The following is a 16980-nucleotide window of genomic DNA, read 5'->3' on the forward strand; positions in this document are numbered from 1 at the left end:
TGTTGTTTATTATGTTTTTAGTTGAACAGGTTGAATGGATTGGAAAAAATATTATTTCCATGTGTTGTAAGTTTAGAAAGATGAAATAAATAGAAGAGAAAAAAAAATGACATTGGGTTGGAAGCAGTGTTCTAAAAGGCGCGTCATGGTGCGCGCCAATGCGCGTCATGGTGCGTGCCAAGGCGCGCCATGGCGTGAGGCATGGCTTCGCCGTTACGAAAAGCTTCATATTGTTGCTATTAGGCGTGACATGTGGCAAGGCGTTCCATGACGCATTATGGCATGTTATGGTGCATGTTTTTTCGTTTGAAACACGTTTTTTTTTTGCTATTTTTTGTCTTTTCTAATCGGTGATACAAGTATTGCGTTTTTTGTTAACATTTTATTATTATTATTATTACTATTATATATATATATAATATATATATATATATATATATATATATATATATATATTAAAGAAGTCCTACCTTAGGAACAATAAACTCATATCTATTCTGTCTATTTCAGCCCTTCTACTACCCCTGTTTATATATGTGTCTTCAAATTTGTCTCCAGGGACATTTTATTTCATTATTGATATTGTTTGTGTACACATGTTGCTTCTCCTTTGCTTCGCCATTTTTTTACCCAATCGAATTCCGATTTGTGTAATTCTTCTTCACCTTATCTCCACACTCCTATGTTAATCAGCCCTTCCAGTTTCTTATTTCCACCGCCTTATCCAGACCTTCTCTTCTCTTTCTTCCTTCCACCGCTCCTCATCTAAAGTTTCTCTTCTTCATCTTTCCCCTTCTTCTGAGTCGTCATTGGGTTTTGGGGAAACGATGGTTTACCGATCAATATTAGGGTTTTGAGGGTGGGTGTTCGGCTTGCAATTGTGGGTCGGCTGACTCACTCCTATACAAGGTATGAAATTCCAAATTGTCGTTTGGCTAAGGTTTCTGCTTTAGTGTCACAAGATAACCCACACTTAAATGGATTTGGTTCGTTGAAACAACTCCTAAAAGGCACAATTCGCACCTTCAACTTCAGCTTCAGCTATTGGCTACGTTTTAGATTTCAACATCCCCAAAATATTTGACCAAAATTTAGCTCCTGCGCACACCAAATCTCGATGGTTACTCTACGTCTTCTGTGTTTCACTTCTAAGTCATTAGGAGCCTGCTCCGTCTTCTTCTTCTTCACCCATAACCGGTCTAATGCCCCACCACTGTCGAAGAACAATATAGTATTGAAGATGTTTGCTTTTTCGAAGCTATTCACCTTCACTTGGTTGTAAGCTTTTTGATTTCTCTTTATCTTTGTTGACGACCGAATGATTCTCGCCACCAACATCATCGACCATCACCCATGCCATCACTGGTTCCAGAGGGGTCTGCCACTGCCGACGGAGATGTGGCTTGAGGAAGTGTTCTAAAGCGTACTTTTCTACCATAGATCGTCCCCGCCAATCGAAATCATTATCGTCACCACCAACAATCGAAATAAGCTTCGTGTTGCTTATGGGTCCTTCATAAACACACACAAGTCTCATTTCGTTTCCTTTTATTGACTTTCTCAATAGAAAGACAATTGGTATCTTATATACCTTATCTACCACTTTTGTTATAGAAAGCTTATTGGTTCCGGTTTTACCCTTTCATCATTTATAGGAGATGGAGACACAGAAGCAAACATGATATGTTCTTCACCACCAAACAAACACATTCAGTTTGTTTTCTTTAAAGAGAGTAGGATTTAGGGCTTTTCAAGAGAAAGCCGACAAGCCACAAAGTCTGTAACTTAAAGTCTTCAAATTTCTACAATTTCTTAAGTTTATTTCATTGTTTATTGTAGATGGTCTTTCAAACTTTTGGGTTGATGCTATTTTTTCTAAATCAAAAGCAATGACAACACCAATCCCAACAAAAACCAGTTTTCCGGTTTTAATTTGGCCTGTTTGGATTCTGTTACAAGATATTTCTCAATTTCTTTGCTTCTTTATTCTTATTTGTTTCTAATACATGCAAACTGTTTGTGGAAATGCCGAAGTGAAACTAATATCAGATTATGTGGTTCCCATCTGCTTTAATATTACTACAAAAACTGTTTTCTATTGAAAAATGAGATTCTTGATATGTTTATAAGTAGCTTGGCGATTTTGATAACTAAATGAAAAAATGATTTTTTTTTTTTAATATTTTCATCTACATTCCAAATCAAAATTTACCTGCAGGTTGTCATATTTATGTAGTGAAGGATAACAACAGTTTAATATAAGGATAACATTGGTTTAATATTTTGTTGGAATAAAAATTCTCTTTATAAAATGGAATGAGTCATTTGTGAAATAATGAGACTCATTTCATTGGATTGATTCTAAATCCAAGCCTAGCTGGTGTTTTTTGGGTTATAAATCCATGGAGTATGCATCTCGCGAATATGGGTATGTGGCTACTTCTCTTTTAACTGTTTATTTTTTTAATAAATCCTTTTTACATGCTACAATGCCAATTCCATCAACCATTTTGTCTCTCTGATCTGCAACAATGTTAGATGGGTTGCTTGGACGCAGTCGTTTCAGGTCCAAATGGTTAGATTGCTTTATATAACTCTTCATTTTTGTACTGTTTTTTCTGAAACTGGATCACCCTATTTGTTTTAAATCACATAAGAATACAAAATAGATGCATGTTGTAGATTCGTTAACATGGTGAAGGGCATTATTGGAAACGTTCCTGTTTTTGGAATTAACATCGGACATCAACACGCCTTGGTTGTGTAGACATATGAAATGAAATTTGTTCATCATGAACGAAATCATCATGTTCTTCACCTCGAACATCTCAGAAATGGAAATGTTGAGATTAATGTGCAGATATTATTATTATTATTTACAAATGTTATTAAATTAATGGTATTGTTGTATAATATGTTGCAGAATATCATGATGTGTGTTTTTTAATTTTTTTATTAAAAAAATAGTTATTTTTTTGCTTATAAATTATTTTATAGGTTGATACATATTTAACATTGTTGACTACAAGTTCACATGCCTTTTTCCATCTTAAAGAATGCAGCCATGATGACCTGAGTTTTCCTTTTACTTTTTCGTTTTTTAATAATAAATTAGTAAACTAGATTCTTGAAAGTTTTGCCGTTGATCCATCTGTTAATTCTAGATCTTTATCTCATTTATGCTACGAAAAGCTATTTGAAGCTTTTATGTCTTACTGTTGATAATCACAATGGTGAAGGAATTCAAAGGTAACTATTAGAAAGTGTGATAAAGTTAATATCATACAAAAATTGTTAAATCACCATATTATCCATGGTAGGTTTCGAACTTTCTTTGGATGAAGGAACAAGTCTTACACTGGAAAATATCTTAAAACCTTCTCCTAATGGGCCATAAGGTTTAAACAACAAATTATGAATACACTTACCTTTTCTATATTAAAATATAAAATATTTTATAGTTTTGCTTCCTTCGATAATGAAACTCCTGTTGGCTTCTTTTTCAGCACCAAGGAATAGATTTTTTCATTGACAGAGCATACGGACAAACAAATTGATTTTAAAATGTTGACTCCAAAATAGCGATGTACTTTTGTATATCTATGTATTAAGGGTTTTTTTTTTTCTTTTTTCACAACCTGTTTTATTGATTGTCCAATAGGTCCTTCAAATTATCCGAAAATCCCCGTGACAAGTGGATTTGATGATAGTAATTCTTCATTGTGAAGTGCACTCTTGGTGAAGAAAAAACGCACATTCATACGTCGCATGAACATGGCAGCCTAATCGATACGTACACAAATAACACATTCTATTTCTTTAAAACTAGGGAAGTGACCCATGCTTTACATGGGTCAATGGGTTTTAATTGGCTACCCGTAAAGTTAGATGGATCACATTACAACTACAAGGACAAAATGTGTTAAAACTTTCAAAATCATATGGCGAATGTGTAAAACGGAACAAGTTGGTGGCCAATGTTTGAAAGTGAAAAAGTCAATGGAATGCAGTTATATAATAAAAAAGAGAAGTTACTTTATTTTAACATTTATTTTTCAAAAATACATTGAAGCATCATCTAATATTGTCAATGACCATATTCTTCAAAGAAAATTTGCTTTACTAAACATATGCCTTGTAACTTTGATGCGACTCGAGTTCCCTTCGTCTTAGCAATTGCACAATTAACTTTTATTCCAAAACGTTCCGATGGATTGCGACATAACCATCCAAAAATTTTATCTAAAAGGAAAATTCAAAAAAATTAAGGTTACATGAACTGGCTCGAAAGAATAAAAAATAAGTAAGCTTTTGATCGCCTGAGATTTGGGCAACGATAAGTTTGGGTACCAACAAAAAGGTTTTCTATTGACATGTATGAAAGATATAATTAAGATTGAAACTTTGTTGCCCACTATATTATGAAACAAAAAATGAAAACGAAAATAAAACATGAAAAATATCACTTGAAAGCAACAATATAAATCAATTTCAACCATAAAAATCTCATAACTTAAATAATCCGAAGCTCAAAATCCCTTAATTAAAATTGAAACTACTTTGCTATTTATGAATATTAGCCATAAAATATACATAGAAAAAACTTATCTTGTTGCAGCTCAACAAACACAACAGTCAAAACACATACATACCAGCCACTCATACACATACAAACAAACACAACAACCATCTAACCATATCATTAGGCCAAATGTCTTTTGGTTTATAAAAATTGAAATAAATCACTGAAATGGAAATGTAAATTTATTAGAAATAGGAATAGGGGAAAAGGTCAAACCTGGCTAAATATGTTTCCCTCACCCGTGTACAACACTCTTCAATCCTTATGACTTTAAAGAATCCACATTAGAATATACAAAATGCAAAAAAATCTGGTAATCCAAGTTATGAATTTGAAATACTATTACATTACCCATGTAATAGTATTTTGGAAATTGACATCAAAAATAAATATGAAGATTGAAAATTTTCACATGAAAATTTGTTCTATTTTCAAAGGAGCAGTACTCTAGAGTGAAATATAAAATGGTCCTTGCTATCAGCCTCCTACATATGTAAAATGGTAATAAGAATTAATAAATAATGAAATATTCATAATCAATATTGCATATAAAGTAAACAAACCTTCGTTACTGCAGCATTGAGTTCCCTTGTTATTCCACCTAGATATACATGATCTCTTCCTTTCTTGAAACCATTTATTGGAGCGTATATCTCATTGAGTGTCATATGTGCCTATATGAACAAAATTATATGTTTTAACAACTATTAAAGATTATTCTATTAAGTGAAATTAGTTTTGATAAATGTCGTTTATGAAATGACCAACCCGACCTTCGCAGCGAAACCAACGTTTTGCATTGTTACCACCATCACACAAAGCAAATTATGTGCCCAACAATGCTCCTTTCACATCACCTATTTTCAACTTACAAGCCTGAGGGGTAAAAATAGAATTTTGGGTCATTAATTGAGAGGTGCTTTTTGTGAGGCCTCAATGAACACGACTTATATGAAAGATGGTCACTTTATCTACAAAAGAAACTAGAAGTCAGAGTTTGAGGCTGCTGTGATATGGTGAGAATAGTCAATTATTCATTGACAAAATCTTAATTTTTTTTATTAAATTTAGCATAAGATAGTATTACACTGTCTATCTGTCAAACAATAATATCAAAATCCCATAATGATATTAGATGTTGTATGCAGTCCGTGTACTGTACACCATGTACCCTTTGAAATATGGTTTTTTGTTTCATGATTTCAACACATTTATAGGCTTTGAAGAGTTCACCTTCTTTGGAGGCAGGTTTCCTCTGGACAGGAGCACATAAGTATAATTTGTTACCTCAAAACAACATGGAATCCGATTGCCACAATCTTCTTTGTATGCAAATGTTGTAGTTAGGTGGAAATACTAATACGATGGTTTTTTTTCTCAAAAATCAACTCTTCCATCTTTCTAATGAAAACTAAGGTCATATTGTTATTATCAACATCCAAGATTCTAAAAAAATAAAAGGATTTATGTATGCTTATCTTATCAAGAATCAGTGATTGTGTGTTGTTCGCATGCCATTCCTGTATATAGAAGCCTTAAGGGAGGGTTTGATGATGCTTCGGATGAGCAGGGGGCATGAACAACAGAACAGATGTTATAACTCTGCACTTGCAGCCAAGAATAAAGACATGAACGCATAGATGATAGAACATATTTGATATTGAATGGAACCAAAGAAAGGAAAACACAAAGGACTATTGGTTTAATCAAGTATACCTTAATGAAGAAACATAGATCATCAGTGTAATTTGTTTAAAGCATGTAATGTTTGGTTTATGAACACAATAAGAACATATTTTTACCTTGAAGCTTTAAAAATCATTATAATAGAAAAAAACAATGTCATATAGGTATAAACGATGGAATCAACACATGTGTTTCCATTTGGGTCCATCTCCAGCACCATGACCAGCACTTCCGACCACCTGATCTTCACCTTTGAGCCTATACAGAAGAACCAGAAGCCGTAAAATTGAGAGTGGCGATGAGAGAGAGTGAAGATGAGGTGTTGCATTGAAAAAACCAAACACAAAAAGGGAAGCAGTACCTGGCTGATTAAATTTCTCTTGAACCCAATATTAAAGTGTGACTAAAATTAAAATTGATACTAATCCAAATATGAATAATAAAAAACCCAATCCAAATATGAATCTGTTAGGGTTGAAAGGTTACCTTTCCAGCCGTTGCTAATGGAATGCGATGATGCCGACGATGATGGTGGTGGAGTTGGATAACGATAAGCAGGCGGTGAAAGGGTAAGAAAGGATGGGAAATGAAGTAGAACAAATAAATGGAACTCACCTATTGGAGGTGTGCATAAGGGTTTTTGTGGACACAAAGTGGAGAGCTATGGCGATGGCAGAAGATTTCGACGACAGCTCTTACCAAGGCGGTAGGTGGAAACGATGATCGATCTGAGTTGAACGGTTCAATAAGCAGTGGAAGATGGATATGTTTTAGAGATGAAATTAAAAGCAGTAGTAATGAGGTGGTAGAAAAAGGTTCCAGAAGCCAAAGTAATGAACGGTGGGAGAAGAGAGTCAAAGAGAACAGAGAGATAAGGAGGTATTGAGAAGTAAAAAAGAAGCGGTGGACCAACTCAAAAAAATTAAAAATACAAAATGCATGAAACAAAAAAGGAAAATAAAAAAGAAATTGCAACTAATCAAATAAAAAAACTGTTCCCTAAGGAACAAAGAATTAATATGATTATAAATAGAAGTTATATGTATGCCTAACTATTTATGTGTGTTGGCTTTTTCTAAGTTTTTTTGTGTTTCTTCTTAATTTATCCGATTGGGTTGTATTGTTTCCAACATAATTATGAAAGAGGAAAAACACTTTCAATGGAAAAACTCCAAAAAAACTAAAAGCAACTACATCCTTGCTTATAAAAAAATGTTTGAAGCTATTTGCGTATTTTACCATTTGTATTTTTTTTTTTTTTTTGATAAGTTGTTATGATAAACAAATCAATTTAACTATTTTCTCTTTCTTGCATTTTATATTTAAACTAATTTTAGCATTGTTTGAGGTTTTTTAAAAAATTGTAGGTAAAAAGCAACTTAGGTATCAGATTTGATTCCAATGCATTTTTTATCAGTCTTATGAAATAACAATGTTAAATAGACGAATTGAATAGATAAGCAACATGCTTATCTATTCAGTCTTTTTATCATGCTTCTCAAACCAATACCTTTTGACCCCTGCAACGCGGGGGAAACTTTTATAGTTAGTTATTAATATAACACTTCTAAAAAGTAGTTATATTTAATATAAATTTATATCTATATGGTAATATAATTATAAATTAATACAAAATTGACTTCTTACATCACGCCTTGAAAAACGTCGTGGCTCGTTAAGCTTGAGGCTTGACGTTGCTGCCACGCCACACCTCACAGCCATTTAGAACCTTGGTTGGAAGGCTTCTAAAAGTTTGTTGCCACGTTGGAAGCAAGGGTAGATTAAAAACCGATTTAAGTATAAAGAGGGACTAATGGTATAATTTACAATACAAAAACAATTTGTTTCCTTTTGAATACAAACGGAGTATCATTTTTTAAAGCATTTAATAACAGGGCTATATGAGCAACATGATATAAATACATTAATTAAAGAGAAAGAAACTCATAAAACAAAAAGTGCATAGACTAGAGATCTTTATATCACTTTCAACGTCCCCTGTCCTCGATTTTAGAAGGCGGTTTCTAATTTATTAGTCATATCAATTACGAAGCGATAGAGACACACCATCTGATGCTGAGCTGATCTTTATCTATCCACTTTATAACTCCAAATTGGTCTTATTCTCATTTCTCTTTTTATTTCCATCAAAACCTTTTCATTTTGCAATACATATTAAACAAAAACAAAAATGCAACATATTCATGATTCTTCATTTCAGGAGGGACATTTTCGTCTTTCTTACTCAAACAACAACACCCATACAAATATAACCCACGGGGTATTTTTGGAATATGGCCAAATCAATAATAATTCAAACCATGTTTGGCCTCTGTGGTAGCAAGAGATTGTAGAACTTATTGTGCAAGAAGAAATGTTTGCCCTTGCTATCAACCGCTTTCTTCCATCCACACCAACCACCATTCACTATTTTCTTTAAATCATCACTACCCGTGTAATGAGGATCAAGTATCAAAAATGCACAATCTCCACTTGCTTCGTTATAATCCACTCCCAAAAGGGTATACGCAAGAACCCCGCCACCTGGCATTGCCATGTTGTAATTTTTACAAAGAAAAAAAATGAAATGTTTGTTATAATACACAAAGTATGTTGCTATTTCTTGACTCACCTATCATGATGGGTGTTCCTTGGGTCTCGAAATGCATAGCCAGTTCTCTACATTTTTCGGGTAATTCATCTCCAGATCTGACATTTATGACCTTGCAGCTTACCTGTTGAAAATTAAAAATATAATAACTTAATCACTACAGAAGATAGCAGAGTGGCTAAATCGGTTATAACTTACACCGAGTAATTTGTCCAAAACGAAGCTTAGTTCAATGGCACCAATCCAGTCTCGTGACCCGATAAATGAAGCGTCTTTATCTCCAATTTCCACAAGTGATTCTTGTATTTCACTGAAAACATAGCTTTTCTTATATTAATAAGTTATATAGAATATGATTATTTGAAATTTGGTGAAAAGAAGATAAAAGTAATACACACCGGTGTGAAGGAACATGAATAGCTGTGTATTGTTGGATTTTAAACCATGAGACTATGGTCTGTAAAGAGCGATAAGCACAACCCCACCCCTGGTATTATTAATTTAAAAAAAAAAAAATGATTAGAAAAAGGGATTTTTTTTTTTCTTTTCTGACAAAAGCTTCTAAGTTATTCACCGAGTCATCAAAGCCATCTTGAAGGTAATGATAGTACTCATAAGAGCCTTGAACCAGAGATACAACTCCACCATGAACTGCAACATAGCATTATATGTAAAATTACCTAATTACCCCTAACTTTCATCCATAAGGGTTTGTGAAATGAAACTACTTACCTCCACTACTTGGGATCCCAATGTGCACATCCTTAAGCAGAGGAGTTCCTGATTTAGCAACAATATGTTAAGCAAGGTCCAGATGTTGTTTCTTTTTAACTTAACAAACTTAATAAGGACATGAGGGTTTCCACATTAAGTGTTTCTTTTTGACTTAAAAAAGAATATTATCACATTGCCACATAGGATACATATATGTATACCTTTCCGCATGATGTTGCCATTTGCACCTTCTTTTGCAGTCAAAAAGTCAATGGCACTTGCAATTCTCAAAAGAGGACGATCTAAAGGTAATCCCAGCCTCATATGAAGACATTTTCTGATTTCAACTGAAGAGAAAAAGACAATATGTCAAGTTTATACAAACAAACCCACCTCCATTTTATGTATTAAAAAAAACAAAAAACTTTAAATCATTAATCATCAAGCAAATATTTTCTCTACCTTGCTTCATTTCTGTTTCACCATAAAGCGAATCATAAATGGCAGTTATTGGATGCAGGAATCCTGGAGGAATGAAGTGATATGGATGTAGCTATATAAAGCAATCAAGTTTGTAATAAGTAAGAGAGCAGGAAAAGTTTTAAAAAATGAAAAAAAGTTAAATGTCGTTTTTAACCTTTGGGTGTTGAGATAATAGATTGGGTAAGGTCATGGTCTTCATAGTATGTAACTGGTCAACTAACCCAGGAATAATTAATTTTGAAATTGCATCCATCAGAAGAAGATCCTTTGTTGCATAACAGATAACTTTTACTTTATAGTCAACAACCAGAAGCTTGGCTTCACCTACATCTCCCAAAAGAAACTTACACTTTACTAATGAAGCAAAGATAATAAACTCTGTATTTTGTCCTGATGACTGATATAAAAAAAATAATAAAATAAAAACACGCAACTCTGAACAATTTGTCTGAAAGATCGAAAAAGTATGATGGTTTAATCACTACTAGATAATGGTTCAGTTGCCAAATAGATAAAACGGTGGATGTAGAAGTGATTTTATGTACTTTTTTTTTTCATAAATAATTATGGATGGAGAAAATCGGAATTTATCTAAAAATCCAATCAATACCTGGAATATATTCAGCAGAAGGGGCAGGGGGTTTTACAGAGGGTCCTGATGTAGCAAGAAATAAGCTTACTTGGATTTTATCTGCATTCTAAGTAAAGAAACTATCACAAAGATGAAAATCAAGAAATTAAATTGTAAAAACCAGCTTATTGCAATGAAAAATGTGAAAGCAAATAACTGTATTTGATATGAAATTACCTCCATTGAAGGAGATTTGTGTTTCCTATCTTCAGAACAAAAGTGTGAGCACAATAAAGACTTTGTATTAGATTTTTGAGAGGTGTCCTCAAGATCATAATCACTGTTCTGAATAATTACAGGCTGTAATGCTTCAGTCATGGATGCATCGACTGTTTCTAGCACGTATGTAGTTTTAGGGTCTCTAAATTTGGCTGCAACAGCCTCAGTTGCACGCTTTAGCATGTTTGCTGCATCTGAATGAAAATTTGAGAATATTTCATGTTGCTTTTCTATGAACAAATATGCATAAGAAAATGGCGTACCTTTTGGATCGTTTACAGAATAATACACTGGCAACTTGATTGGAAGTTCACAGTGCAGTATACAACCTCTCTCCCAAACGTACTTCTCCGGATGGTCTTCAAACACAATGGAAGTTACCGGTTCAATTACAGAGTTCGATACAAAAAAACGAAAGTCTCCAGAGCTTGGATCCACTACAGCTCCAACTAAACTACGATTCTCCAACTGTGAAAGGGCCTTCCTCATTTTACCCGAGGCATCTATAGCATCCCTGGCAGAACCTTCCACATTTGGATTGCTGGTACTAACAATCAAAGATCCGATTACCTCGAATCCCCTTGGTAACAATGCCCGCATATCATCTACACACGAACATTCCAACAAAAATCAACTTGAATTACGGATATGAGGGAGAAGTGTGTGATTCTTATGATAGTAATTGACGTTCCATTATATCTATCAATGATATTTCCGTGTATAGAGTTGGAATTTATCAAATTGGCGGTGAAGCTAGGGTTTTACCTGATTCTTTGGAGAAATCCGGGGACAGGGGATCGGAAGTAAGGGTGTTGATGCATCTGAAGGTTGAGACGATGGTGAACGTAGGGAGAAACGGGGAACCAATCAGCCATTGTATTCCTGATTCGGATTTTGTGATCAGCAGAAGTTTGCGACATAGAATCCGTATGGTGGTTTTGTTCTCGTTTGAATCATCGGCCATGGCGATATAGAGAACAACAGTTTCTGCAGGAACTTGACTATGTGGACTTTGCGTCCTGTCTATTGATTTATGTTAGGGTTTTCTCAACGTTACAATAAACCAAAAAAATGTTATTAAAAGATAATTAATTTATATTTTCGTTTAATAAAATATTATTGTTATCTTCTAGTCATAGTCATACTAGTGCATTCGTATTAACCCACGTTATGAAAGTTGTAAGTGGAAGCTAGGTGGCGTTTGTTTTTTATTTGCTCATGTAGGTGATCATTTTTGTCTGCACCGCGCAGACATATGTTCTCACAAACTGTTTGTTTTTTAGAATTGTGCAGACCTAAAAACGTCTATGCGAGATCTTCTTGGTACAAACATGGATCATTTTCTTCGAAAGTCTTCTAAACCTAAACAAAACAAAAAAAAATACGTTCATTCTGTTTTTTTTTTCTTTAAAAAACAACACCTTCAACATCATCATTCCCCATGGATGCCTGCCTCACCATCGATGTCTCCCTCCATCGGTCTTGTCGCCTCCTCGTGTCATCGTCGTACATAGCAGTTGTGCTTGACCAAAACATCATCGTCTTCCTCCTTTTGTACGATTCCGACGTCGGAGTCAGCCCAAAGTCCATCTCATCACTCTCTTCCTCCTCTTGTCCGATTCTGATGTCGAAGTTCGCTCAAAGGCCGTTTCATCACCGTCTTCCTCCTCTTGTCCGATTCCGGTGCCGGAGCGGCCCAAAGGCCGTCGCCTTCTTTCCTCTGCTGCATTCTTCTTTTCGATTACTTCCCCCGCCATGTAACACCTCACCTTATTTTCTAGGGTTTATTTTCTAAGGTTCATGAAATCTGATTTGAGCATGATGAAATTATGATTTTTTTTATTTATTTATGGATTTGTCTTATGAAATCATATTTGTTGTGAGAATTGTTGCTATATGATGAGAATAATATTCTAATAGATCGATAGATTCTAAACATATAATAAATAATGAAGCAAAAACGTCAAATGATTAATATTCAACACCGCAGAAGAGCTCGATTAAGAACTTCGACTTTAGAGGTGTTAAGGGTTACAATGTAGTAATTAATGAAAAGCGTTCTCATCTAAGGTTATACATGCATGCACTATATATAAGCTAACCTTATAATAATCCACGGTTGGACAAGCCCAAACCGGGTATACAAAATAGTCAAAAGCATTAAGCCCAATGATGCAACTCTCATAGACCCAACAATCTCCCCATTTGTGTCTATTGAGGCGAGAGATTAGTTCGGTTGAGTAACATGAGACTTCTTCACAACACCTTTGGTATAATGGCCAATAGAATTTGACGAAAAGCAATATACCACCGAAGTATGTCTGAGAAGTTCTTGTCCAAAACACTGTTGTGTTTACACCTGTGAGTTATATCAAGAACATGCTCCAAACAAGTTGTGGAGAACAGGTGCTTGTCGACAAGAGCGAAAAGGAATTTTTCACCTTCGCCTCTTGTGAACATGATTGTACGATGTGTTGGATCAATCTTGCCCATCTTTATTTTATTAAGATCACTCGGCTTCCCAATGGGCTTCACAGTCAGCTTCTTCCTCAAAACATTTGCAATCTCTTGATCCATTTTAGCAACTTCATGGATGTAGGAAGCCAACATCCTTTTAATATGATCAAGAATCGGCACATATTGCTCTTGATTGATTAGCAAAATTTTGAATAACAAAATCCAATCCTGTGGCTTAAGGTTTGGAAGATCAGCCAAAGAAATTATATGATCCGAGTTATCTGAACCTCGAGTTACCCTGAACCGAACATTGAGAGACTTTCCAGCAGCAGAGGGTTTCAATACCTTCACATATGTTATTTTTTGTGCACTCCATGTCAAGTATTGAGGTTGAGCAAATCCAAGATACTAGTTGATAAGATCTTGATCAACCGGTAGGTGAGGAGAAGCCTCAACTGTTGAGTCAAAACAATGAAAAGCGAATGCCCTGTAGGTAATAGGCATATCAAATTGTGAATTCTTCGTATTAACACACTCAAATGAAGCAACCGGTTCCAACTAGTGAGTGCTTGGGAACTCAATTGCTTCTTTAAGCAATCTTTCCCGAGTCCAAGGGGGAAAGATAGCCTTTTTGCAAATCAGCTCATTTTGTTCTTCTTTTTGCTTTCGTTCTCTCTCTTCTTCTTGTCTGGTTATCCGGAGATTATCATCGATTTCTTTATCCCTTTTCTTTCTTTTCAGGGCATCCGCAATTGGTTCATATTCCTCATCACTTTCATCTAAAATATCCTTCAGTTTTTCCGTTCCTCTAGAACCCGAAGCTACATTAACCTTCGGTTCTTTAGGTTGAGATTTGAGAACAAATTTTAGTGGAATTGGAGGATCTTGAACATTTTCTCCCCCTTGGTGCGGACTGATAAGCGGCTCTGTAACACCCTTCATCTGATTCAAGATTTCAATCGCTGGAAGGAGCTTTGCAGTTAAGTGATTCCGGATGGTAAGAGTGAGAACCGGATCATGGGCATTGGCAATAGTACCCAGAATGGAGAGAACGTCACCAGCACAAATTTTAAGTACAACACGCTCAGTCTTGAGTGAGTCAAATTCCTTCTTTGCTTGATCAAGTTGAGCATACTGGACTTCAAGCATGTTGTTTTGTGAGCTAGTGCATCCATTATCTTATTCTTAGTAGCTAGCTCAGCCTGAAACTTTTCAAGGCGAGTATTGACAGAAGTAAGAAAAGACTTATGATTTGCTTTGAGTTCAGAACGAACAGTGTCAAATTTCGGTTTCTCCTCTTGAAGTGACTTGGAGAGGGAATCAACAGAAGCATTGACTTTGGCTGCATTGGAATCAACATGGCCTTTGAAGGAGTCTAAGAAAATTCTCGAATTATGAATGAGATCCGTCACTTCACTTGTTGCTTTCTTGCAGGAGGATGTGGATGCATCCACAACTTGTGTTGATTTTTCAGTTGAGGTTGTGTACTGCTGAAGAGCTATGTCGAGAAAAGCTTTCAAAACCACATCAGAATAAGTTTCTGGAGAAGCAATTAATTTATCAAGCTTATCATTAAGACTCTTTAAATTTTGCCTTGTCACCGGAGCATCATCACCATCATCACTTGGAAGCCGATAAGGACTATAGTAAGTAGAGTCAAAATCAAAGTTATCACCACCAAGAATAGGTTCAGAATCTGTTGAAGGAGATGGTGAAAGAGGTTTAGTAGTAACTAGTGTTTTGGTTTTAACAGGGATTGTGGTGGTGACAGGGGTTTCGGTTGCTTCGGTAGGTGTCCCCGTATCAGATACGTTGACAGGAACCGGAGGTTCGGTTGTAGTGGTTGTTGTAGCTTGAGAAAAGATTGGAGGTGGAAGTGGAGCAGTGGTAGTAGGTTGAGAAGAAATGGGTGGTGGTAATGGAGCAACAGGAAGTGGTGTTGTAGTAGTTTTCGAAGAAGGACTGGAGGTTGTACCTCAAGAGTTGGAGATCGTGGAGGTGTATTTCCCCTCTGTAAGTCTTCAACATGAACCTCTTCTTCCTCATTTGAGTTAACAGGCAAAGATGCCTTCGTTTTTCTCGCCATTTTCTTGTCCTTTTTATTTTTCGGAGAGGAAGGAACTGCTTTGTCTGCTTTACGCTTTTTGTTTTTCTCAGCAGGAGATGATGGACCTTCGGTCTCTTTTTTCTTTGATTCTGGCTTCTTGCCCCTCTTGCTGGTTTCTCAATAGCTTCCAGAGCAGACTGCATCTCTGGAGTAAGTTGACATGGCCCTGAAGGATTTAACTTTCGATAATCAACCATAACACAACTCGCACTGGAAACACATCGTGACATTGTTTCAGGAATTGACCCGTTGAAGGCGAACTTAGTGGGATCAGAGACAATAATCTTTGTCGTGTGAAATGTGGCAATTGAGGACAACACTGCATCTGCCATGACCGGAACCTAGAAATGCTCGATTGCCCTGTGAGTCACCAGAGTCCAGAATCATCCACATGAGATTTCTGAGTGTTTGGACGATGAGTTGAGACTCTATACCAACTGAGACCATATCAGAGATCCATAGTCCAGATTGATGTCATGATAGAGACCATACAAAATGGTCATGAAACCTTTACTGACACCATCTGATCCAGCGAATCTTTCAGCTAATCCTTCAAATATAAGTGTGAAAAGACCATTCCATTGAGGTGGTAAGCAGGATTTCTTGAACTTAGTAACGGTGGTGAGAACATCAGTATACCCCATGTCATAGAACATAGAGAAGAGTTGAGTAGTAGTGATGAAGTCTGGAGAAATAGCAGAAGCATATGATGCAAGCTTTAACAGAGAACATAATCGAGCTTTTAAGACAAATGTCTTGTGATTGAAGATTTCAAAGAAGATCCGGTCCTTGCATTTGTCATAAGAAGCTGAGGAATAGACCTGTGATAGTAGAGACATTGGAACAGACTCGACTTGAGTGAGCGCAACCACCAATGGGGAATACTTCAGACACTCGACCACATGAAGCATGTAGGAGTCATAGACAAAGGGGTTCAGTTCGATGATCATATTCTGATTAGATTTGATGGTCAAAAGGGATGAAGTAGTAGTTTGTTCTTGGGTGGAAGAGGATTCTGCCATGGTTGATGAGAGGAAGAAGATGAACAGTGTAAATCGCCTGTTGTATTCTTTGAGAGATTTGGAGGTGATGAAGAGGTACAGGATGTGCGAGAAACCTTTTTATACCATTGTCAAGAGAGAGAAAGAATCGGATGTGATGATGATACAATCCCTGAAACGGGGCCTGAAAAAGCGTGATTTGACAGTTGTGTTTCCCTAGATATACGTCACTAGGCGTGGGTTTAGGAACCGTTTCAAATTCACGCGCCTATCCAAATTCTTATCCTGTGAGTCATGTGGAATCCTTATCCAATTACCATCTCTTCTACTTTGAAAACGTTTCAAATTCTAGGAAGCTGCAACCGAGACTCAATCGTTCTTGTCAAGTGCTTCAACCTTCGCCCTATAATGAAGTGAACCACCATTTCTTTTAGAACTGAAATCAAAAATCTGAAAAGGTGTTATGAGGACCACAAAAAAGAATTTGGA

General features: G+C 35.8%; 1 protein-coding gene and 1 long non-coding RNA gene across 3 annotated transcripts; both read right to left on the bottom strand.

The window, feature by feature from the left end:
• Positions 1-4057: 4057 nt before the first annotated feature.
• Positions 4058-7226, bottom strand: LOC145045381 (uncharacterized). The gene is made up of 5 exons (XR_013681811.1): positions 6755-7226; positions 5356-6526; positions 5146-5256; positions 4799-5067; positions 4058-4242 (listed from the first exon to the last, which is right to left on the bottom strand). It is a non-coding gene; the product is annotated as an uncharacterized LOC145045381 (long non-coding RNA).
• Positions 7227-8382: 1156 nt separating this feature from the next.
• LOC144997595 (Peptidase C78, ubiquitin fold modifier-specific peptidase 1/ 2) lies at positions 8383-11962 on the bottom strand. 2 transcript variants are annotated; one of them, XM_078957489.1, is made up of 13 exons: positions 11692-11962; positions 11190-11531; positions 10885-11114; positions 10687-10774; positions 10231-10400; positions 10056-10146; positions 9815-9940; positions 9612-9659; positions 9454-9530; positions 9278-9366; positions 9078-9189; positions 8901-9003; positions 8383-8812 (listed from the first exon to the last, which is right to left on the bottom strand). In XM_078957489.1, exons 1-13 carry the CDS (start codon positions 11888-11890, stop codon positions 8583-8585), a joined length of 1905 nt encoding a protein of 634 aa, XP_078813615.1. In that variant the 5' UTR covers positions 11891-11962; the 3' UTR covers positions 8383-8582. The 2 variants fall into 2 exon arrangements, with proteins under 2 accessions (XP_078813615.1, XP_078813614.1); XM_078957488.1 differs by having other exon boundaries at positions 10885-11120; positions 11692-11961.
• Positions 11963-16980: the final 5018 nt, after the last annotated feature.

Source organism: Lactuca saligna, chromosome 5 (genome assembly GCF_052625555.1).
Source record: "Lactuca saligna cultivar CGN05327 chromosome 5, ASM5262555v1, whole genome shotgun sequence".
NCBI lineage: Eukaryota > Viridiplantae > Streptophyta > Magnoliopsida > Asterales > Asteraceae > Lactuca > Lactuca saligna.